The following is a 25,297-nucleotide window of genomic DNA, read 5'->3' on the forward strand; positions in this document are numbered from 1 at the left end:
AATTAAGATCAAATTTTTTGTCGTATCTCGTAGCAAATTACTTGTACTTTTCAGTTTAAGTGAAGTTATGTCACCCTTCGTTATCTTTATAAAACCCTACTTTAAATAAAATTATAATAAAATTACAGACAAATAAAAATCAGAATTAAATGAAAAAATTAAAAGAGTGTATTAAAAACAAAGGATATTTTTAAAAATAAAATAAATATAACTGAAAAAGAGAGTTCGTCAGGAGATTATAAAGGTGCCAGCAGTCCCAATTCTTTCAGTTTTCACAAAACTGACAAGTAATTAAGTGAATCGCCTAGGTTGGCCCATTCTAATTTTATTTGGGCTTAAAATGAATCGCCCAGATTGAGCCATACTAATTTTTACTTGGGCTTAAAAAATACTGTCCGCTCTAGAGTTTCTTAAATTATAACCCCAAAAATAGGGGCCGAATAATCCGATTCGTATCCAGCCTCCCACCCAATCTTTTTTATTAGGGTTTCAAAATCTCTATATAAGCACGTCGTCCTTCCACATAATTCACAATGTCACTCACCAAATTAGGAGGCTGTGAAGTACAATTAGGGTTTACCTTTAAGCAAAATGTAGATTTTTCCTTTTTTTTAAAATTTTTGTGTCGTCTTAATTTAATTGATTCAGCATCTGCACGACGCTACCCCGGGCTTCTCTGAAGCTCAAAAGTGACGAAGAAGCCCCAATGCTTGTGCTAAATCGCCGCCGTTAAGTGTTGCAGTTTAGCCTCTTTTTTTCTTCCACGGCTCACCTGTGTCAAAGTAACGGCCAAATCCCTCACAATTTTATTTTTGGTTTTTTTTTTGGTTGCCTCTTTACACCTTTAGCTGGTTTTCAAAAGCATTAATTATCTGAAAATTAGGCTAGTCACGGAGGCAAATATTCAATTCTCGGCGGGTGTTCACGTGGGGGTATATCTTTTTTCAATAGTCTTGCCCCTAAAATCAACCGCTATAGTTAATTTTTTATTTGCTAAGTTAGATGTTTTATTGTATTGATTTTAGATAAATTTTTGGCTATGATTATATATATTTATCCGCGCTTCTGAGAGTGTCTATGAAGTACAAGGATAAAAAAAATGGTTGAATTTCTTGATATGAGCCAGCTTATTAATTTTTTAGTACTATACCCAGATGAATTATATTGTTAAATTGCTAATTCACAGTTTTGTGTGCATGTTAATTGATAGTTTCATTGGCAATGACGATCGAAATATACAGCTTATATGCCAGTTCTGCTTCAGAAAATTCTTGATTGATAAAGCTGTTTTATACTCTGAGCCTCTGAATTGCCAAAACAAAAGAAAATTAACTTATTTAACTGCTTGATTTGAATTTAATATTGCTTGTGTTTTGATTATATGAAAATGCCGTTGATGATTCTATCCAATTTGTTTGAGGTGTAGTGGAGTCAGGATGAACCTACCTGACAGAAGCTACCACGCTTTGATATTACTGGATTTAACTGAGGCTTTATAGTATATAATTTGTGTGATTTAATTGTTCTTGTAGTAGTGAAATTAACTTTTGCTTTGAATTTGTAAATTTTTTTGTTAAATTGAGTTTTAACTATACCCTTTATACTTCATTACAGATAGATATTGGGTCTGAAAAAACTCAGAGATTGATGTGTTGTCATCAGCTTCTTCTCTTGTATTTCAAAGAGTGTGGAGTTAAATAACAGCACTACAATTATTTACACTATAATATGTTACATTTCATTTTTTCATCATTTTGTTTTGTTTTGTTTTTATGTATTATGATTATCTCTAATTTATCTTGGGAGCTTTTGTTAATCGGGGGATTTTGATTTTGTTAGTGAAGTCTGTTTCCTACTATATCATCAACATTTCTTCAAATCTCCTTGAAGTTGCCATCCCTATACCAGCATTGGACTGGAGTTCCTAAATGGTTCATGGACTCATCACTAGTATCTCATCTCTATTAGGTGTAGATTTCTTAGCCATGATCGACGTAATCAATCTCTAATTGTATTTATTTTATTCTAGTCTTTTAATATACATTAATTTTGTAAATAGCATTATTTGCTATAATTTTTGGATTTAGATTCAATCTGGATGAGTATTGCTTTCAGCAAAACTCGGACCTCTCTTCTTATCATATTAAAAATTTAGTTGCAATTTATTCTCGGGCCAAATTACTAAAATGTACATTCCTCCCGAAGAAGAGTGGGACTCAGAAGAAGAATTATTAATAAATCACCATCTCCTTCTCTGGTTCAGATCCTCTCCAGATCTAATCTGGTAGTATAAATTTAGTGGCCATAATTTATTTTCCTTATTTTCTTAAACCCGATGAAATACTCTCTTAGAATTGTCAAATTCAAAAAAAAAATCTAAATCTTCAACAATAGAGAACATTAAAATCGCTTAACATGTTATCTAAGGTAGTAAGCCCGAAATTTGATTAATCTGATGTGATAATCGCTTAGGCAGCATTGATTCAACGTCGATTTCTTCATTGTTGAAATTAGTAATCTTATGCCTATAGTTTTCTAATTCATTGAAAACTCCGATGCTCCTCGTACCAAAACTCCTCAAAGGCAATGAGAAACTCTTCAAAGATGGCCAATGGCTGTGCCGGCAAATAAAGGCCCATTAGGGTCCACGAGCCGGGCACGACATGTCCTACCAAGTAAATGGGTCGTGCCGTGCCGAAAAAAAATTCACCAATTTTTTTTTTTCAAGTTCATATATCTGGCGTGTTTTTTCAAACCCACATGCCTAGCGTGCTTTGTTTAAGTCTATGTGTCTGGTATGCTTTTTCAAATCCATTAATCCATGCACTTATAATAATAATAACAACAATAATAATTATAATTTTTATTAAGGAAACAATTAAAATTTTATTATCAGTTAATCACAATTTCACAACTATATATTTAATTTCACAATAACCAATTATGATATAACAATACATAAATTTAATTCTTTGGATTATAGCAATGACTAATACAAATCTATATGCTCAAGCAGCCAAAATAAAAAAATCTTCAAACAAATTATTCAAATTTCATTTATTCATTTAATAAATTATAAACATAAAACAATTAAATTAATTTTTAAAAGGCTATACTAATAAAATATATTAAAAATTTTAATTTCAAAATTTTATAAAATCATAACATTTTATATTTACTTTTTATTAAAAAATTTTACTTTGATATACTTTGGCCCATGTGCTATTGATAGTCCACGGGCCGAGTGTTAGCTCACTAATGAAGCATGCTTACGGGCCGAGTGTTAGCTCACTAATGAAGCATGCTTATTTTGTATATTTTCACGTGTCATGTTTTAACTCATCTCTAATTGTGCCGTACTTTTAAGACCCACATACCTAAATTTTTAAGTTCAACCAACCCGTATGCATGTCGTGCCATGTCGTACGAACACGTGCTATGCCACGTGCCGCCTGGTATGTTGGCCATCATTAGACATGACCAGACGTGGCGCCAATTAATCATGGTAGAGAGTATCAATTTCATGCATGGCCTATGCTGGTATCAGTTTTATTTCATTTGTTTATTATTCAATTTCTTTTTCTTATTAATGATTTTGAAATTATGGAATTGTGAAGTAAAGCGAGAAAAGTTTAGTCATGATAGATAATTTTAAGGAATTAAAGTGCACCATTTAAGAGGTTGTCAAAATAATTAATTAACAAGGAATTCTAACCATTGAATTTAATAATGCCAAATGTCAATAAATTTTTAAAATTTTAAGTGATGATCATATCATGAGAGTATCTTAACCCCTCGTCTCCTCTCCTCTTCCCCCTTCCCATCCCCTTCTTGATGCATAAACGGGCAGATATTCGAAAAACAAAGAAGATGTGCAAGCAGCACAATAATACTGCAAGCAGCACAATAATACTTAGTGCCTATTTAAGATTGTTTTTAAGAGATTTAAAAGTGATTTTAAAAAAGTAAAAGTTAATTTTGGTGTTTGGTGATTTTTTTTAAAAAAGAGTAAAATAGTAGCTTTTCGAAATTTAATTTTAAAAATCACTTTTATACTCTGTATAATTTCATATATATCATCATATATATTATAAAAATCTAAGTTATCTTTATAAAAAAAACTATTAATTTTAAAGAGATTATTATTATTATTATTGATTAATTAATTAATTAAATTGAGATAACAAAATTAAAATTTTAATAATATAAAAAATTTAGTTTAGTTACCAATTATCATATGTATACAATAAAAAAATATTTTTTTATATATGGTTATAAATATTTAAATACGTTTTATTAAATATTATGTCAAATTCAATTATTTATATTCTCACAACAGTTTTACAGTAAAATTTATCAAATATATACGACTGTTTTTAAAACTCATAAAACTTTTAAAAATAAATTTTATCAAATATTTAATTGATTCTCTTCACAGTTAATTATTTCTACAGCTCAGTTAATAGCAATTATTTTACAAGATACAACATTAGTGAACCGGCCCTTACTCCATTAAGACATTTGCCATTGCTTCTTTCTTATCCCTCACTAATATTTGGTCTCTAGATCTAACTAGAGGTAGCCAATGGGCCGGACGGCACGAGGCACGGCACGTGTCCGTACAACACAACACGGCACGAGCATGTCTCAGCAGAGCACGCGACACAGCATGGCACACACGTGGGCCGTGCCGGGCTTAGATTTTAGGCACGCGGGCCTTAAAAGTACGGCACGATTAGAGATGAGCCAAAACACGGCATGCGAAAAAGCATGCAATAAGCACGTTTCATTTTTTAATGAAAGTAAATTTAAAATTTTATGATTTTATAAATAACTTGAAATTGAATCTTTTAATATATTTTATTGGCTCAAGTTTTTTAAATTTATTTAATTCTTAGTTTCAAAAAAGTTATAATTGATTTATGTTTATAATTTATTAAATAAATAATTGATATCATGATTATAATAAATAAAATTATAAATATCATGATTTTATAAATATGTATTAATATTATTATAAACTATGATATATGACTCTACGTAATTTCAAGTTAACAATTAAGTTAACTCTTAAAAAAAAATTATTATTGTTAAGTACTAAAAAAGAATTCTAATACCATAGAGTCGAACTTAGCAACTAATATTATATTCTCTTATTATTATTATTATTGAATATGATCTTGAGTTTTGAATTTTTTATTATATTAAATTTAAATAAAGGCACATGGATCCAAAAAAGGTACATATGCTTAAAAAAATAAGATAACAACTTGGCATGCGGTCCTAAAAAAATAAAAAAAGGAAAAAAAGCTTAGTGTGCTATTTTTCCTAGGCACGACACGACACGGCCCACGGCACGGCACATGTGGGCACGGCACGAGTGGGCACGAGCATGAGCACGTGTGGGCATGGCACGTGTGCCGGATTGGCACGGCATGAAATGAATAGTGGGCACGGTACGGCACGAGCACGAGCACGTGTGGGCTTCCTTTGATGGGCCTGGGCCGGCACGACACGGCCCGTTGACCATCTCTAGATCTAACAATAAAATAAAATATTTTCAAGAGATTCTTTTCTTTTTTTTTCTTTTTGCAGTTTTATTTCAATATCCATTAATTGATTGATAAATTAAATAACAACAATAGCTACAAAACCATAAACAATTTCATTTCTGTCACATCTTGAAAAACGTGGGAATAACGACTAGTCACCAACCCAGGCAGCCTGTAGAGCACATGCTTTGATAGGTCATAAGCTCATCGGTGCATAGTTTATAGTTTTATACAACATCCATGTAAATCATAATAGATTGTAGACCTTAAACTATAATTCATTTATTCCAAGTAAATGCCAAGAATATTGCTGAATTTTACCCGTTAAATCTCAAGTTAATTTTTTTTTTTTTTACACTCTCAAAACAATTCATTATTTTCCTTCTAACAGTACCTAGCAAGCGCCTTAGCCAATAGCGACCTACTCAAGTAACAATAAACTAATATATAAAAGTAGCGCCACATGGCCAGAATTTTAAATTTTTTGTAATGGAGGCAGCAGATATTGCCCTATTCTTTCTTAGAGATAAAGAATAATCACAATAAATTACTTGAAAATTTGTCTAGTCATATGATAGATTCCGAACTTCTTATAATAAAAAAAATAACATAGAATTTCACAATGGTTTTTGTGTATTTTCATATCATATTCTATCGTACTCTTGACATTTGAAGTATTGAGTCAGGTTATTCTTGGCATTTAAGTACTATTGAGTAATCAGCCATCATCAATGGAGTACCAAGAGGCTTGATTCTTCCTGAGAGAGGGCTTCGGCAAGGGTGTCCACTCTTCCCATACCTGTTCCTTTTATGTGCTGAGGTCTTTTCCAGCTTGCTATCCCAGGTAGAAAGAAATCAGCAGATCAAGGGTTTGAGATTCGCTAAAGACGTTACTATCTCCCATCTCCTCTTTGCGGATGATAGCTTAGTTTTCACAAGAACTACAGTGGCTGATTGCAAGCATTTAAAAGGTCTCTTTGATACTTATGCAAAGGCATCGGGGCGGATTTTTAATTTTGAAAAGTCATCTATGTTTTTCAGTGGTAAAATTTTTGAGGGGCAGATTTTAGCAATAAAGAGTATCTTCAAGCTCAAGGTGGTTCCCAAATATGAAAGATACTTAGGCCTCCCATCCATAATAGGCCGGAAGAAGATGAGCTTTTTCAAGGATGTCAAATTAAAGGTCTTAAGCAAAATTTCCAGTTGGCACCATAAAATGTTCTCTAGTGGAGGAAAGGAAGTTCTTATTAAAGAAGTTGCTCAAGCCATCCCAGCATATGCCATGAGCATTTTCAAACTCCCGAAGGGGCTATGTGAAGACATTCAAAGAGCTATAGCCAAATTTTGGTGGGGTTCGAATCAAGATAAGCAAGCAATCCACTGGTCGAGGTAGGAAAAATTAAGTTGTGCAAAGAGTAGAGGGGGGCTGGGATTAAGAGATTTCACCAGCTTTAATCAAGTAATGATGGCTAAATAAGGTTGGAGACTGCTTCAGTTGCTGGATTCCCTGGTATCCAAGGTACTTTAGGCCAAATACTACAAGAACTCCTCATTTTTTAATGCAAAGGAAGGTTCTAACCCTTCTTTTATCTGGAAAAGCATCCTTTGGGGTCGGCAAGTTATAAAAAAAATGGCAAGATGGCGAATTGGGAATGGGAGCAAAGTTCGGGTGTACAAGAACAGTTGGCTGCCACGATTGGATACTTTCAAATCGATATCCCCCCCAACATTGCCCATGGAAACCACAGTGGCCGAGTTGATAGCTGAGAACAACAATTGGAATGAAGCTAAGCTAAAACACCACTTCCTCGAGGAGGATACAGAAGCAATACTCAAAATTTCCCTCCCCCCAAGCCATAAAGAGGATTCCTTATTATAACATTTTGACAAAAGAGGGGAATACACTGTAAAAAGTGGCTATCAGGTGGCTCTCAAGCTTAAATTTCCAAATCAGGCCAGCAGCTTAGCCAGTCCCCCCAAAGATGGAATAATCTGTGGTCCCTTAACTTACCTGAAAAAATCAAAATCTTCATGTGGAGAGCATCTAAAAACCTTTTTCCAATAGCTGAAAACTTGTGGAAAAGAAAATGTCTCCAAGATCCAATTTGCAAGAGATGCTGCAAGAGTGTGGAAACCATTTACCATGCTTTGCTGGAGTGTAAAGCAACAAAGAAGATCTGGACTCATGCTCCTCTCCAACCCAATTTCCAGAATATCCCAAATCAGAGCATCCTCAGCATCGTCCAAGATATGCCCTCCAATATGCGGAAGTCTGATTTCGAGCTTTTGATCTCTCTATGTTGGGTGGCTTGGTATGCTCAAAACAAGTTTATTTTCGAAGGTAAGAAGATAGACTCAAGGCTCTTAGCAGCTAAAGCTGAAGCAGTAATTGATGCTTTTCAAAGAGCTAGGAAGCTTGGAGCCACACTATCCATAACAGCAGTAAAGTGCCTCAGCTAAAGTGGAAGCCCCCTCCGAAGAATGTTTTCAAAGTTAATGTGGATGCAGCCATAAACAGCAAGAGTCAAGTGGCAGGCTTAGGAGCTGTAATAAGAGACTCAGAGAACAAAATTGTAGCTGTAGGCATCAAGCAAATTAGTATGAAGGAGCATGTCAGCTATGCAGAAGCTGAAGCCATTGAGTGGGGTTTAAAGCTAGCTAGAAGGGCAGCTCTTTCCACTTTGATCATAGAGTCAGATTGCCTAGAAGTGGTTGAGTTAGTAAACAACACAAAGAGCAATAAAACAGGACTATGGTGGATAATTGAAGAGATCCAGAGCCAAAAAAGAGAGTTTTGTAATGTAATTGTCAATCATATCCCTAGAACTTGTAATGTTTGTGCTCATTCCCTAGCAAAATATGATGTGGGAGCAAATACGCCTGTTGTCTGGTTAGACTATATTCCAACAGAGGTGATGAATGTTCTGGTTTAGTGTTGTTTTAAATGGAAAGGTTTACTTTCTTCTAAAAAAACAAAAAAAAAGTACTATTGAGTAATATTTGGTGCAAATCCATCTGCAAATAAGTCAACACAATAAGGGTAATTTTTAGGGACCTCTCATGAGGTTTAGCTTATTAACACTTAGATAGAATGTATTAATATAATTACAGATATCACCCCTGTCGTTAGTATAAAAATACGTATGTCATTAGCATAGAAGGCTAAATGTGTAAAAACATATTTAAAATTCAAAACAATTCAAAATTCAAGATGAAATTTTATCGATATCTGAGAAATATTAATTGGTACAATCTTTTTGCCAGTGGACAAAAGAAAGAAAAAATCTTCACGAAAAGAAATATCCACTTAGTTTTTCTCTTTCACATAAGCAAAACCCAATATTGATTTCATCTTTCTAAAGCTGAGAAGAAGCACTCCTTTTACCTAAAGCTTTATCATGATTGAAAAAAGAGTTTAGCTTCAGTTACAAACGAGATGAGTTCTTGTGGTGGCCCAAGTCTTCCACAACGCGAGTACTGGCGGTAAATGGCTTCAGCCGCGACTAGAATTGGAGCGAGAAAATGGTTAGTCCTTATTTATGACCGTTCGAAGATGTGAATCATATGCAATTAATTATTTTGTTGACCCTTAGTTTTTTTTTTTAAAAAAGAATGGGTTGATTCTGAATTACTTACGAATGAAAATGGGTTTTTTTTTTATTTTGTTTTTTTAAGCATGTTGATTTCAATAGCTGTGGTTTCTAATTTTTTTTCTATTAGCCAATTATTGTTGCCATTCGGACTGTTGTTGTTTCTCTTTTTCCATTTTTCTTCAATTTTTTTAATTCGAAATATTCATTCTATTTTTGGTATTCCCTATATATATGCATATATTTTTACTTTTCTGTTAGCCAATTTGCTTTTTTTTTTCTTTAAAGTCAATATATACATATGATATTCCCAAAACCAAATGAGTAAAGTCCTTTCCTTTCTGATTCATGTCCATTTAATTTTGAACTCTGATTTGGTCTGCTTGTTGAATTTACTCTGTTATCAATTACAAGCAACTAGGATGTAATGACAGTCTATCATGTAATGCTAACCGAGATGTTGAATTTCCTCATGTCTTCAAACTGTGGTTAGGTAATGTAATCTTCTAAATGTGTCAATAATTTTATTTTTTAAAATTGTTTTGACCTAATTTATTGCTGGGTCAGGATTGGGGGTAGCCTGGATTTAAGATTGCTGAGAGAAAGCAATTTGGTGCCATATTGAAAGAGTATTTAATTTTTCTTTACTTATATGAATTAGCAATTATGAAATCATGATCAAAACTGATGTTTTCTTCATGACATATGGATCAGTCATAGAGAGTGTGATAGACAACTCTTATAATTTCATCATTCTCCACATCTCATTTAAAAATATCTCCAATGGTCGTGGATTCATAGCTCTCCTAGTTATGCATATGTTATATTCCTTTTTGCCCTATTAAAAATTAGGGGCAAAAATAACTTGTGAGAATTTTTATGGATTATGCTTCAGGGGTATGCTAATAGATGCATATAGATTCTTACACAAGAAAAAGGACATGGATTGTGGCTTCTTATGGTCTGAAAATCCAATTGGAAAGTACTTGGGAGATCGAAGTAAAGTTTAACACTCAATTTGGATCTAAATGTATAGGTTGTGATATACTAAATTTCTTTTTTTTTTTTTTTCCATGTATCAGGAGAAAATGATGACACAATAGGCTATTTCATTGTTTCAAAAGAACTCAAAGATTGTATTATTGCATTTGAAATGCAAGGGCACAAAATTGATTTAGAAGGTACTGTTTATTTCCTGATGGGTAGCTTTTATATTACCATACATATACCTGAAACTAGTGTTCGAATGTGTGATGAATGTTATGAAAATCTTCTTATTGTCTAAGTAGCAAGTTGGGAACAAAACTTAAAATCTGAAAAGCCTCCTCTTGAACTGCTTGATTTCATCAACAATGTCTCTATAGTGATACATAAAACAGAAAAATTAGATAAATGCTAATTCTTTGTGCATTTTTTTTTCTTTGTTTGCAGGTTTTAATGGGAGTGACCATTGTCTTATTTCACTTGAGATTTCAGAAGCCAGTTCAGCTGAGGGGGAAAAAGAAAAAAAATATCGATGTCTGAGTGAAGTTGATTTGTATGTTTGTAACGATGTAATGATGTTATTATAATATTTCAACAATGCTAATTCCTCAAATTTATTAATGCGAAATCATGTCTTTACTAACTAGTGGCAATGTCATTTGTCCAATTTAACTTCAATTGCTTGTCTTCGCCTTTCAATAAATTTTGTTTTTTAACTTTGAATATGCTCATTATGGCCATTTGATTTATGTCATAATAATAGAATCTAAACAAGTTATGAAAGGCTTCGATTGAAAGTATAGTAGATTACGAATAAATATAATATAAAAAACAGTTAAAATAATTTTTTAAAAGAGCAATTTCAGTTAAATTAAAACATCAAAAGTAACTTCTAATAACATCCTACTTCACGAAACAACAAAGATTTATTTGATAATTTATTATTTTAGAAGGGAGGATATTTTAATAATTTTAATAGTCCACTAACGGTCAACTCAATATATAACTAACGGTAGGGGAAATATCTGTAATTATATCAATACATTCTATCTAAATGTTAATACACCAAACCTCAAGGAGGTCCCTGAAAATTACCCACACAATAATCATCAGTGTGGCAGACAGATTGTGTAATGTGAGTGGTGCTCTGCACAAAAGATCTATTATGTGGCAGACAGATTGTGTAATGTTGCCCCAATCACTCAACACTAAAGATCCGGTTGAAATCAAACAGCTTCGTAAAATGACGATTTTGTCCTCCTTCGTCCGGAGAGCTTCAGGTGCTTTCAGTGGCAGCTCTACTTACTCGAGGCTTCTCGTTCTCTGCACTCTCAGTCTCAGGTTCTCATTTCCTCACTGTTCTTAAAATGTAAGAGAAAGTTAGAATTTATATGAAATCAAAAAGCTATGTTATGCATCGATCAAGTTTCATTGTACTCTTTCACTTATTTGATATGCTTATTTAACCAAGTTGTTCGAGGATTTGTTTTACTTTAGCTGATAACTTTCATTTTTTTTAATTATTATTATTTTACTTTAATCTCCTCATATGGCTTCGCAGTATGTGAATGTAATCGTATCATCATTCACTAATGCTACTGAATATTTTGGCTCCATTTATGATCACTTTGGATGATTGAATGAGAAATTATTGATCCAGCTTCTTATTAGTTATTACTCTAAACAGGAACAAAATCACAGATAATTTAAGAGTTTTATCTCTAAAAAATTTAATTTTTTGCAGATGAACAACTTCTGGTTTGAGCAAGTCTAAACTCTAATTGTACGTTTCCTTTCTTTTGAACTATTGCAGTGGAGGTGGTTTGGTAGCATACTCTGAATCACAATCAGAGCCCGGATCTCCTGCTAGTGAACATGGTGAAAAGGAGCGCGAGAAGAAGAGGGTAGTCCTACTTGGAACTGGCTGGGCTGGTATTAGTTTTCTTAAAGATCTCGACGTTTCGTCATATGATGTTCAGGTTGTTTCGCCTCAGAATTATTTTGCATTCACCCCTTTGTTGCCTAGTGTCACCTGTGGAACAGTTGAAGCACGTAGCATTGCTGAGCCTGTCCGAAACATTATAAAGAAGGTAGCGGAAGCAAAACAAGAGTTTCAAAAACTTTTTACATTTTTTTTTCCTTATGCACAGCTAGAATCACTCAGCGTCTTGTTTGATAATTATCTTTCATGTTGTCACTTTTTGTCCATTAATGGCTTTTTGGTCTTATGACATTGCAAATATGAGACTGTGATTACTCTAGGTAATTGATTTCTTATTCTGTTTACATCATTTATCAGAACATTCTTTTCATTGCCAGAGAAATGCAGAAATTCAATTTTGGGAGGCAGAAGCCATCAAGATTGATGCTGCAAAAAACGAGGTTTTCTGTAAGTCTAACATTGACAAGGAAACTAGAGATTTCTCTCTGGAATATGACTACTTAATTATAGCGGTAGGAGCTCAAGTGAATACTTTTGGTACTCCTGGTGTACTGGAGAACTGCCATTTTCTAAAGGTAAAGACATTAGATTTCATAGTATGAAGATATGCATCATTTGTTCCTAAATTTTATTATTCAAACGCGGGTTTTTAATCTTTCTAACATTCTTTTATTGCTTCCTTTATCTTCAAGATGCAGATGTAAATAAATTGCTACTTAGATTCTTTGATAAGATGCTCAATTATTGAATGCAGGAATTAGAAGATGCCCAGAAGATTCGCAGGACTGTGACTGATTGTTTTGAAAAGGCTGTCCTTCCTGGGCTAAGTGAAGAAGAGCGGAAGAGAAACCTTCATTTCGTAATTGTTGGAGGTGGGCCTACTGGTGTAGAGTTTGCTGCAGAATTACACGACTATATCCAAGAAGATTTAATCAATTTGTATCCCACCGTTAAAGACCTTGTGAGAATAACATTGATCCAATCTGGAGATCATATTTTGAACTCGTAAGGAACTGACCATTTACATTTTATATTATTTAAATTGCAATTATACATCAATGAAAGATGCACGTATGCATCTTTTCTAATTTCGTGAAATAGATACTAAGACCATATATATCATGAAATAGATACTAAGTTCCATAATCTCCACAAATGAGGTCTTTTAGACTCGCCTTGATCAGCTGAAAAACCCAATGTGCTAGAGTGCCGCAAAAAAGCATAAACCTCAGGTTTTTCACTTATTGGTGTGTGACAACATAAGGGGTAAAATAAAACTTCTCAGGATAGCTTGCACTTTAGTCAAAGTGAATTATCTGGCTTCAATTTATGCGGTTATATCTGTATATTCAATCTTCTACTGACTAAAAAAGAGGCTAAATTAGATGAATTTAGCACATGCTTCTGTTTATTCTGTTCTCAGATGTCAGTTCCTCATTCTGTTTAGTGCATTTATCTAGAAAATGGTAATGGAATTTTAAATTTCCTTGGAAGACAGGAACATCCATTCTCTCTCTCTCTCTCTCTCTCTCTCTCTTTTTATTCTGAATACTTGTTGTTAGCATCTGAGGAAGAGTTTAAGTCATCTTTGCAGGGTTATTTGAAAAATAAAAAATTCAATCCCTTTTCTCTGCAGATTTGATGAAAGAATTAGTTCATTTGCTGAAAAAAAATTTCAAAGAGATGGTATTGAAGTTCTAACGGAATGTCGAGTTGTTAATGTTTCTGATAAGGAGATAACTATGAAGATAAAATCCACGGGTGCGGTTTGTTCAATACCCCATGGACTGGTTTTGTGGTCCACTGGTGTGGGGACTCGTCCAACCATAAAGGACTTTATGGAGCAAATTGGTCAGGTAGGCTGTATAAATTCCTCATGCTTGTAATGTCTTTGAATTTGAAATTTATATTTTGACCATCATTTTTCCCACCCTAGCTTATTATAATGCTAGAGATCCGAAATTTCAGTCCCAACTCGAGTCCCATTAATATGTCCCTTATCTGTTAAATGATGAATGAAAAACTACTTATTACTTTATTCCACCATCCAATTGATGGATGCCGCTTCAGTTGGGATTCAAATTGGGACTCAAATATTGGGATCACTAGCATTCCTCTTGCTCGTTATGTGCAGCCTAACATGGTGACATAAACTCTATTCTTTTGTCTCAAGTTTGAGTCAATTGAAATTCTTGAATGAGTGAATACTGATTAGTGTTTCTCAACTGCTTATGCCTGGAAATCTGTTTTGCAGGGTAAGAGACGTGTTCTGGCTACTAATGAATGGTTGCGAGTTAAGGAATGTGAAAATGTGTATGCCCTTGGTGATTGCGCTACTATAGATCAACGTAAGGTCATGGTATGTGAAACTTTAGCAGATTGATTTTGTTCTTAGATCTGCAGGGAGTGGCTTGCTTCTGCTACTTCCTTTGTTCTCCATAATTGCAGCATCTATAAGCAATTACAGATTCTTCTATATGGTCTGTGATTTGTTGATATTGTTCAACCACATTGTACTTTTTCGGGAAAAAAAAAAAAAACCTACTACTACTTGTACATTGTTATTTCATTGGTGAAGGCTTCTGTTATCTTGCATCTTCTCATTGGTTAAAATTTTACAGTATGAATGGTTTTAAGAAAGAAACTTTTAATCCAATCAATAATTTTATGATTTGAAATCTTATTTCCATATTTTCCTTTCGGAAAATGGCTCTCTTGATGAAGTCCAAAAAGATACTAATTCAGTGAAACCTGACCAACCAATACAGCAGCTAGGCCAAGCTGTGGGACCTGAGCCTTTTGAAGATTGAGTACCTTACTAAGTTCATTAAACTTTATTATAATAAGAGAACTTTATTTGTTTTGAAAAATGAATGAAGAACATAAGACTACTCTTCGAGATACAGACAGTTGAAATATGGCAGCTGATGCTTTCTTTATTTCATTCTTTTTCTTGCACTCTATCCCTATTTTTAGTTTTACATTGAAATTTCTTATTCCCGAATGCAATTTTGAATCCATCTGTAGATTGCAATGATTTTCTACTTATAACACTATGTTGCTGTGCCTTTAGGAAGATATTTCGACCATCTTTGCAGCTGCAGACAAGGACAACTCTGGTACTTTAACTGTTGAAGAATTCCAAGATGTAATAGATGACATCCTCATAAGGTACCCCCAAGTGGAGCTCTATCTAAAGAACAAGCATCTGAATGATGTAACAGATCTGTTGAAGGATCCTCAGGGGAATCCAAGAAGAGAAGTAGATATTGAAGGGTTTAAATTAGCCCTATCTCATGTGGATACACAGATGAAGAGCCTGCCTGCAACTGCACAGGTATTTGTCCTTAATATATAGACCGTTTGGGGCAGCTGCACTGTCCCCACGCCTATAAAAGAGGAGAAATTTTCTCGTTTACGGGGCTATAATGGCTAGAGTTCACTTGTGATTTTGTTTGTACTTTGCTCATATGCCTGTACACAGGTTGCTGCTCAACAAGGTGCATATCTTGCTAGGAACTTCAACCGCAGGCAGCAATGTAAAGAACATCCAGAAGGTCCTCGACGCTTTAGAGGTCTTGGGCGTCATCATTTTCGTCCATTTCGGTACATCATATATTCTTTCTCTCTAATCCAGTTGTTTGCTCAGTGTTATGATCAGCGTGGTTCTCTCTTTGACTTGAGTTGTGTGCTTTCTCTATGCAATGCATGCTTACGACAGATAACCACTAAAAATTACTGCAAAATTCGATACACATGGGAATCTCCTTTTGGTTTTAGTATAACTATCTCCAAAGTTCTGTTCTGTCATCCTAAATGGCATTCACATGATATATAAGCCATAATTATGCACAAGTTAGAAATTTCAAATTTGAAATATTCCATGAAAAGTTCATTTGTTTAGTGTGCTAGAAAACTTTGGGTTTTAACTTTTTGACAGTTGCCAATTTATGTGAGTCCTCACACTGACATTGCTTTGGTTGGGACAAATACTGCCTACTAGCCTTTTATTGATCCATTTGCAATCCAAATAGCATTCCTCTGGCATTATCTATTCATTGTTTACAGTTTATCAGATGATTTGCACTTTTCCCAAACAGTTTTGACCTTGAAGAGCAATGATAAGGAAATCTTTCACTTTCTTGGGACGTTCAGTAACTTAATGCCTCAGATTTTCAATAACTTAATGCAACATTCCTATGGCAGTGAAACATATAAGTTAAGGAGGATTTTGGAAGCAAAGGATGTCCTCTTTAGCTAAAAGAAGAGCGTTAGAAGTGTAGCATTGCTATATGATAGGTTATCTTCTCCCAATCTTATATTGTGGTAGTAACCAGCAACAGATAACACATTCTATAATTGCAAAGTACATGAGCAATGCATTCAAAAAAGCGTCAGCGTTGTAATCTTAGGTAGTGGTATGATAACCATAAAAGAAACACTTGCAATAACTTTTTGTCAAATTTGGTGTAGTCACATTATTCATAATCTGATATGGATTTGTCTTAATCTTTGTTCTTACTGGCTTTCCAGGCATTTGATGTGTACTATAACCCCATTAGGGCATCAAACTCATAATAATTAGTAACATGTTAGTAATAAGTTATATCATTCTATTCTTTTTAAAAAAAACTTCTGAAAACTGTCTTGACTAGCACAGAGGTTAAAGAGCTTGAACCCAGTTGTTTGTCTTCTATGCTGTATTCTGGCACACCATTGACCTCAGATTTGGAAAATTTTAATATCCAAAATTGGGATATCGTTGTTTGGATAGAAAGAACTGACATGGATAGTCAAGATCACTTCTCAGTCATTTCCTTAACTTTTGCATTGTTGAAACCTTGTGATTACCAGGTACAAGCATTTTGGTCAATTTGCTCCTTTGGGAGGGGAACAGGCAGCTGCTGAATTGCCTGGAGACTGGGTTTCCATGGGCCATAGCACTCAGTGGCTCTGGTATTCTGTATATGCTAGGTGATTATCTACTGTTGCTTGTCGAATGTAAACGGTTTGTGCATCCATGAATTTAATTAAATCATTACTTACTTTTTATATTTAGCAAACAAGTTAGCTGGCGTACGAGGGTGCTAGTGGTATCTGACTGGACGAGACGTTTCATTTTCGGAAGAGATTCAAGCCGCATTTGAGGCAGCAGCTAGAGAACCTTCTTAAATTTTCTCAAGGCAGTGTTCAAACCTATTATCTGTTGTATTTAGAAACTGCGTACTCACTCCTTTGAACATTGCCACTGTATATGTTATCTTCTATGTGCAATAGCTTTTCCTGCTCTTTGGGCAGATGGCAATGAGCAGGAGCGTACCCTTAGTGATTTCAATCTCAAAATTTGAAGTTCCAAGGTTCAGAAGTTTGAGACAATGGCATGAAACGGTTTCTGGTGTTGTTTTATCTGTATATTGTTAAAATTATAGACATTGTAACACAACTGATCTACTAATTAAGTTTCAAGATGGTATTTTCATTAGTCGTTAAATGTTTATTCTTTGGGTTTTCAATATTTACTTTAGGCAACAATGCTTGTGACTCATGAGTCTTCATCTTCAATTCGCTCATCCCATTGATGTCTCAAACTGAAGTGGGTGTTCTTTTTTTTTTTTTTTTAATTATTATCTTTTTCTCCCCCTTCAAATAGTAAAACGAATATCACTTTGTTTAGTTGTTTTTCATGGCTTAAAACCTAATTTAATAAAATCTCGAACATAGATTAAAATAGTGAAATCAACGGTTCTGATTTTTATCCCTTGCGTCACCGGCTATCACAATTGTTTTCTCACGAGTTCCTTTGCTGTTCTGTCATAGTCAGTCGCTTGATGTTATGCACAAAGGATTTTGCAAAATCCTTTTTATTATGACGTGGGCCCAGGGATCTGCACTCACCATCCAAAATCTCGAACCCCCTGATACGTCACCGTTTAATTAGATTAAGAACCCGAAACTTGGTGGCCAAGTAATTACACAACCTGTGCCTAAATCCCTACTAAGTAGGGAGATCATGATCATACACGTGTCCTACATTCCCGTTTAGACAAGTCAAAAAGAGGAATATATATATATATATATATATATATATATATATATATATATAAATATATATTTTTTTTTTTTCTTAATTACGCGACCGTTTCCTCGCCTACAATTTTGTGCCCCGGCCGCAAAACCACTTTCCCATTTTCTCTAGAAATTTCCTCCTGGTTTTTAGTAATTAGCATAGCAAAAAACTCAGGGTTTAGTTGTCTACAATGCGAGGTTACACGTTTTGTGAGGGAGCGGGAGCCGTAGGAGCTTTCCAAGACCGTTCCTTGCTGGTTCTTGATATCAGCTGTGTCAGGTACTTTCATTTGATGGTTTTTTTTTTTTTTCCATCGAATGATTTTTATTACTATCTGGACTGCAAAAATATGCTGTTGTACGAAATAGATCACATGCAAGTTTGTTGAAGAAATTTTTTAACTAAAAAAAAAATGCAAAAGATGCTATTTTTGTTTTTTCATAAATATTGTTCTTAATTTTTTTTTAACTTGCTTACTCGTAAATAAATTATTATTTTCTCATAGCTTTTGTTTTGTTTTGCTTTGTTTTTTTTTTCATTTTTTTCCATATTTTCATTTTTTTTTTGTCGACAGTATTATTCCTTTTTTCTTTATTTATGAAATTTCAAAATCATATGAAATAAATTTTAGATAAATCTAAGATATCGATTATTGTTATTGAATATCTATTATATATTGTTGATTTTTGTCATTGCTTGCATTTTTTTCATTGTTATTGTTTGCATGTGGCTGATGTTGTTGGTTCTGTTTTCTGCAATAACTCTTTTACGACCAAAGGTGTTAGGAAAAAAACAAAACAACAGTTTTGTTTGTAAAATTGTCCGGTAAACTCTTTTTCTTGTTTGTTTTTTTTTGGGTGGGGGGTAAAAGCAAGCAGTCAGAGTCCTCTGATATTGAATTAGTGCAGTTGTACCAAAACCTCACTTAATCATCCGACAGAAGTAAAAATGTCTTGAACATCGCATGTAAGAAAAAAAGAACAAAAATTAAAAAGGACATTGGCGATCAAGAGTTAACAATTGTTGACTTGATCCAAGTGTCATCAAGAGTTTGTGACTGGAGTTTGTTTTATCTTTAGAAATGTCTCAATTACTCTTCTTATGTTGATCCGAGTGTTCAACTTTTAAACATTGGTCTTAATTCAGGTACAGGAATGCGATTAAAGAAAGATGTGCACGGACCTCCAGGGCGTGTAGACCCTTAATTGTGGCATGCAATTCTAATGCGTCAGACTACCCTGTTCTATCAAGTAGTAGAAGTTATCGGGGATCTTATAAGGAGCATTCCTTGTCTACAGGTATATCAATGTCCAATCTTTTCTTTCATTTTTTTGGCTGCCCAAACAGTTATGATAAGAGAACTTACAAAGCCTCTGCTGTCAGGGAGAATAAATTGCCACTTAAGAAACTAGCTTAGGAATTAATCAATTGTTTGTGACTCAAATTATGAAAACAAAAAATAAAGCCTGAGAGCTTTGAAGCACTACCCCTCCTCTGTTTTCTTTCTATGCGTCTGTGGCCTGTGGGGTGCTGCATAAGTCAGAGATTATCGCCTTGGTGTGCTCTTATTGTTTTTGTTATCCCTACTTGTATATTGTATACAATTAACAGGATGCACAAGTCATCCAGCTGCATTAAAAAGTTTCTTACACTTGATATTTTTGTTGGAACAAATAAGGAAATATTAGCAGCTGTCAATAGATATGATTTTTTTTTTTTTTATATTGTTGTGAGAATCTTAACCAGATATGCTGACCTTCCAAAGTTAAAATCACTCTATAACAATTACATTTAAATAAGTGGCATGTTGATTAGAATTATATATATATATATATATATATATATTATATTTTGAGACCACATGATGTGGTAAAAAGGTGATTTTCATTGTCTTTAAATTGTTCACATTTCACCATTCTACCAAAAATATTAATAGATGATTAAAACATCATATATTATCAATAGTTCATGTCTTTATGTTTTGAGATGAGATGTTCTTAGGAACATCAAAAAGACTTTCTGAATTATTCCAATTTGCTCATACTTTTGCTATTTTAATTGGTAAGAACTCCACCTCAATCATGTTCAACATCGAACTCATTTTTAGGTGACAAAAAAGAGTTTCTGTCTCCCACAAGCTTTAATTTACATAGACGGAACAGATCTGCACTGGTGCCAAGGGCTGCTGCTAGGGATGCATTTGATTTCCGCTTGCCTGCAATAACTGTGAAGCCAGAATGGTGGTGGAGGACTTTAGCATGTGTACCTTATTTAATTGCTCTGCAGATATCAGACGTAGGGTTGTATTTCTATCCCTTGTCAGAACACTATGAGCTGTTTGAAAATCTAATCTACTTCGTCCCAGGAGCCATTTCCAGGTTACCAATTTGGTTCACTATGATCTATTGCTTCATAGCTTATGCTGGGATTGTGAAAAACAAAGACTTGCCTCACTTCTTCAGGTTCCATATGATGATGGGCATGTTGATGGAAACTACCCTGCAGATTTTCTGGTATACATGCAATTTTATGCCGCTTATTCACTATCACGGTACTTTTGGAATGCACTTTTGGGCAGGTATCGGATTCGCTTACATCACCGTTTTGTTGGCGTGCGTTAGGTCTGCTCTTGCCGGGTCATACATTCAAATACCTTTGATCACTGAAGCTGCTTGTATTCATACTCTGTTTAATATAGGAAGTTTCCACAGGCCTTTCTAAAAAGTGTGTTAGTTTTTCGGAAGACTACCCCTCATTATGTAGTCCATTTTTCAAAATATTTCAAGATAAAATAAAACATAATAATAATTAATTGGATAATTAATTGTAGTTGTTTAGGAAGGGATGAGCGAGGATGCGTTATTTCGTATCATTTAATTTCATGGTTGTTTTAGTTTGTATGCAAAATTTTAATTTTGAACCGCTTCAGATCGGTTCCTTAAAGCAGGGCTGAGACTCCTGGATTCGCAAGCAACAGCATTCAACAATCAACATAATAATATTAAAAAGAGTCATCTTGCAGTACAGAACTGTATGACACACAACTAGTTGAACAGTGAAAAGGTAACTCGGACAACCGGTATTCTACCGGTTGTAAATATTTTTTACATTTATTTAATTGATTTTGTATAAGAAAAAAAAACTAAAAATAGAGAAAAATTACAAATAATTACCAGAAAAGTAGTAGAATGCCGTAGAATATTTGAGCAAATTAATTTTGAAAAAAAATTATGAATTGTAAAAAAAGTCTCTGAAATAATTATATTTAAGATAATTTGGTTAAATCTCAATACATTAGATAACTGTTCCAAGTTTACTTCTTATGTTTCTTAATTTGGTTATACTTAGGGATGGCAATGAGGCGGGGTGGGGGTGAGGATGCCTACCCCATTCCCCACCCCATTAAAAATTTTTGTCTCCATTCCCCAACCCATTCCCCAATAAATTTAGTGGGTTGGGATAGGGAATCCCCACGTGGAGAATGATTCCCCCATCTCCACCCTATTCCCCATTTATTTATTTTACAGTAGATATAAAAATATGATTTTAGTAAATTAAAAATTAAAGACTTAAAATAAAATCATTACCATATTATAAAGTATTGATTTTTTTTTTAAAAATCTCTAAACATTTGAAACAATATCTTAAAATAATATTAAAAGTGAAAAATATTTAAAGAGAGCAGCTCCTTAAAAGAGAAAAAAATATAATAATGTTTTAAAGTTGAAAAATATTGTAGGGTTTTCTTTTATTCATATTCTATTTATATTACATAAAAACTAAAAAAATTATTAATTGACATTATAGTTGATAAAATAATAATTATTAAATAAGAATTAAAAACATATTTATATATAATGGGGATTGTGATGGGGGTGGGGTGGGGAGTGCAATACCAAACCCCACCCCGTTAACAATTTGGGGATTACTTTTCTCCCACTCCCCACCCCATTCCCCAAAAATTATTAAAAATTTTCTCCATTTGGGGTGGGGCTCCATGGGGCCCCAAACCCGTAGAGGATTTTGCCATCCCTAGTTATACTTTTTCAATTATCAAGTCATATATTTCAACTCATTAGTCCACTAGTTTTATGTTTATAATTCCTATTTTTATGCTTAAATTCCAATAATTTGGGTTAGATTCCAAGTTAAGATTCTATAACTTCTATTTCCGTCCAATAAATTCTTAACATGGTAAAATTTTCTCCGTTGTTGTTTCTAGTGCTTCAACTAATTTTTGAAGTGGTTTTGTGTTACATAATCGAATTAACAAGATCAAATTCTAATTAAATGGGTTAGATTTCAAGTTTATATTATAGGCTTTTATAGTTGGTTAAATTAGTTTCTACATTTCGTTAAACTTTATTATTTTATGGTTCTATACTTTCACCTAATAGATCCACTAGATTTATGTCGATTATCCCAACTAAACATGCAGCATTCCACCACCATGGGTTAAATACCAAATATACTATTAAGTACTTTTCTTTTTATTTTATTTTTCCCTATATTCCATTATTTTTTCTCATCTTATGGTGTAATACTTCAACTAATAGTTCCACCAAATTCGTATTAAGTATTCTAACTAATTAGGTAACATTATGCTTTTATGGGTTATATACCAAAAATATATTTTTTTTGACTTGTTTCTACAAGTCATTATACTTTCTCAATTTATGGTTTTTAATTTTCACCTAATAGTTTCTCTAGCTTTGTGTTTAATATTCTCACTAACTAGGTAATATTGCAGTACAATAGGTTAATTACCACATATGCTTTTTAGATTTGTTTTTGGGTTTGAATAGTTCCCATATTTTGTAAAACTTTCTTGCATACTAGTTCCCCAGTTTCAGTTAATAATTCTACTATTTTTGTGTGGTATATTCCAACTAACTAGGTAATATTTTAATATTCTAGGTTATATATATAAATATATTTCTAGAATTCGTTGTACTTTCTCAATTTATAGTTTTAATGTTTCACGTAATTTTTTCATCGGGTTTGTGATAATTCTATGAAATGAGAGTTATCATGACACTTTCAGACTTGAGTCAGTAATATATAGAGAGTAAATGACATGTCTTTATTGCATTTTAGTTATATTTTGTATGAACATCCATTTTAGTTTATTTTTAATAAATTTAGTTTGTTTTAGATTAATTTGTGCTTAGATCATATGCATAATTGTAGGTGACTAGAAGCTTAAATTTGAAGTAACATGTAGTAGTCGTTGCTGTAGCACCATTGCTGTAGCACTGTTGCTGCAGCAGTCTTAAAGTATTGACAGAGAAGATTTCGCATGAAATATTTAAAAGATTGCGATATGGAGTTTTCAAAAATGGAAGATACGCACCCTAGACTTCCAGTTGCCCAAATTCTAAGCTATAAAAGGAACACACAAGCAAAGAAAAAGAAAGAGTCATCACCCAAGGAATAAACTGCAGAGAAAAATATAAGAAAATAGAAATCAAGAGAGAGATTGAAGGCTGTCCTAGAGGAGAAATCACAGAGATCAATTGGAAATAAGTTCTTCTTATTCTTTTCTTATTTTCTATTTATTCATGGGGATGTATTTGATGGCTGAAACTCTTTTATTTATTTTTCTATCGCAAACCATGAACTAAATTTGATTGTGGTTGAGTGATAAACGATCTTGATAGATGATTGATTGATATAAGTGTGTTGCTCTGTGTTTGCTATAGCATTTTGTCTTAATGGTATTGATTTTAATTCTCTATTTCGGCTGACCACCCATTTAGGGATACTAGCTAAGAAATAGCCTAAAAAATGTTTGACTTAGTGGATCTCATTAAGACAATACTAGGTTTTAAATTGAGTTTCCCAAGTTGAGTTAATCTCAATTTGAATAGGGTTATACTTGATCTAAAATTAGTGATGAACTAGACATAAGGATTCACCTTGTAGAGTAAATGAAACTTAGATCGATTAATACTATATTTAATATTGGCGTAACAATTGGTCATTTTTATGTTGCATTAGATATAAAATATCCAACAGGCAACAACTGATGATGCATGAAGGATTCTGCTCAGTGCTGTAGTAGATGTTGTAGCAACAATATTATAATTAAGAAAATAGTTAATGCTGAAATAATATCTAAACAACCCAAGAGGGGGAGGGGGTGAATTGAGTTTCTAAAAATTTCGCAATGCTTAAACAAAACTTAATATAAATCTTAAACGAATTTAAAGCAACAATAAGTAAATCAACCAAAATATAAAAAGATGAGGGAAGAGAGATTCAAACATAGAGATTTTTACGTAGTTCGACAAACCTCGCCTACGTCCATGCCTACAAGAAATTGAGTTTCTGCCTGAAATCGGATCGTTGTTAACAATTATCAGTTAACCGTTTTGACTGGTCCAAGTGATCGTTGAGCTTAATTTCAAATAAAAAATTGACCGTTTTCCATTATCAGTTAACCGTTAATTTCCAGAGACCTATAAAACAAATTTCGGCTATCTGTTCTTGCTAAACGGTTCAAGGTTAGCATAGAATTACATTCTGAAAATTATTGGTTAGTCATTTGGCATTAACGGTTCGCTGGTTATTTCCAGTAACTTGTAAAACAAAATAAGCTTATCCATTTTTGATAAACGGTTCAGGCTTAAGGATTTATCCCTCTCTGAAATTATCGGTTAACCGTTTCAAAGTTAACAGTTCACTGTTTACTTCCAGAATCACAATTTTAACTAAATTTCGCAGGGAATGCTTTTTCGATTTAAAATTAATGATTATCCATATTTCATGAACACATTTAGAAAGATTATACGGCTTTTGGGAAATTTTTTATAGATGAAAACTCCAACATTTTAATCGAAAACATTTTAAGTTTGTTATCATCAAAATCAATATAATGAACATATAAATGTTAACAAATGCCATTTAGTGAAATTTTAGAACAAAACTGCACTGTCAAATTATTGTAGCAAATTTGATAACATCTTTTCTTGTGGAGACGATCTGAATACTCATTAGTATATTAGTTGTTGTTTACACTTGTACATTGACACCCATAGCATTAAAGATTGCACACACCAGTTTGTGTTGAGAATTCCAACTAAATGATCAAAATTCTAGTACCATGGGTTAACTATCATATATGCTTTTTAGGTTTTTTTTTTTTTTGGGTTCTATTTGT

At 33.4% G+C, this 25,297-nt stretch overlaps 2 protein-coding genes, 1 long non-coding RNA gene and 4 other non-coding genes across 9 annotated transcripts; all 7 read left to right on the forward strand.

The window, feature by feature from the left end:
• The first annotated feature begins 322 nt into the window (after positions 1-322).
• On the forward strand, positions 323-2,165 carry LOC127900441 (uncharacterized). The gene is made up of 2 exons (XR_008052595.1): positions 323-782; positions 1,615-2,165. It is a non-coding gene; the product is annotated as an uncharacterized LOC127900441 (long non-coding RNA).
• Positions 652-797, forward strand: LOC112497386 (small nucleolar RNA snoR134). Its single transcript, XR_003064184.1, has one exon. It is a non-coding gene; the product is annotated as a small nucleolar RNA snoR134 (small nucleolar RNA).
• Positions 1,035-1,125, forward strand: LOC112497385 (small nucleolar RNA U36a). The gene has a single exon (XR_003064183.1). It is a non-coding gene; the product is annotated as a small nucleolar RNA U36a (small nucleolar RNA).
• On the forward strand, positions 1,214-1,307 carry LOC112497351 (small nucleolar RNA Z223). Its single transcript, XR_003064149.1, has one exon. It is a non-coding gene; the product is annotated as a small nucleolar RNA Z223 (small nucleolar RNA).
• LOC112497375 (small nucleolar RNA snoR97) lies at positions 1,607-1,714 on the forward strand. The gene has a single exon (XR_003064173.1). It is a non-coding gene; the product is annotated as a small nucleolar RNA snoR97 (small nucleolar RNA).
• Positions 2,166-11,289: 9,124 nt separating the features above from the next.
• LOC102614501 (external alternative NAD(P)H-ubiquinone oxidoreductase B1, mitochondrial) lies at positions 11,290-17,550 on the forward strand. 2 transcript variants are annotated; one of them, XM_006469780.4, is made up of 11 exons: positions 11,290-11,467; positions 11,940-12,216; positions 12,446-12,643; positions 12,823-13,073; positions 13,705-13,924; positions 14,323-14,427; positions 15,142-15,405; positions 15,553-15,674; positions 16,923-17,042; positions 17,128-17,251; positions 17,367-17,550. In XM_006469780.4, the coding sequence occupies exons 1-10, from the start codon at positions 11,292-11,294 to the stop codon at positions 17,213-17,215; spliced, it is 1,821 nt and encodes a 606-aa protein (XP_006469843.1). In that variant the 5' UTR covers positions 11,290-11,291; the 3' UTR covers positions 17,216-17,251; positions 17,367-17,550. The 2 variants fall into 2 exon arrangements, with proteins under 2 accessions (XP_006469843.1, XP_006469842.1); XM_006469779.4 differs by having other exon boundaries at positions 17,128-17,550.
• A 640-nt stretch (positions 17,551-18,190) lies between these two features.
• On the forward strand, positions 18,191-20,944 carry LOC102614016 (protein TIC 20-IV, chloroplastic). 2 transcript variants are annotated; one of them, XM_006469778.4, is made up of 4 exons: positions 18,191-18,414; positions 19,282-19,433; positions 20,243-20,513; positions 20,598-20,944. In XM_006469778.4, the coding sequence occupies exons 1-4, from the start codon at positions 18,326-18,328 to the stop codon at positions 20,854-20,856; spliced, it is 771 nt and encodes a 256-aa protein (XP_006469841.1). In that variant the 5' UTR covers positions 18,191-18,325; the 3' UTR covers positions 20,857-20,944. The 2 variants fall into 2 exon arrangements, with proteins under 2 accessions (XP_006469841.1, XP_006469840.1); XM_006469777.4 differs by having other exon boundaries at positions 20,243-20,944.
• Positions 20,945-25,297: the final 4,353 nt, after the last annotated feature.

This window comes from Citrus sinensis, chromosome 2 (genome assembly GCF_022201045.2).
Source record: "Citrus sinensis cultivar Valencia sweet orange chromosome 2, DVS_A1.0, whole genome shotgun sequence".
NCBI classification, from domain to species: Eukaryota; Viridiplantae; Streptophyta; class Magnoliopsida; order Sapindales; family Rutaceae; genus Citrus; species Citrus sinensis.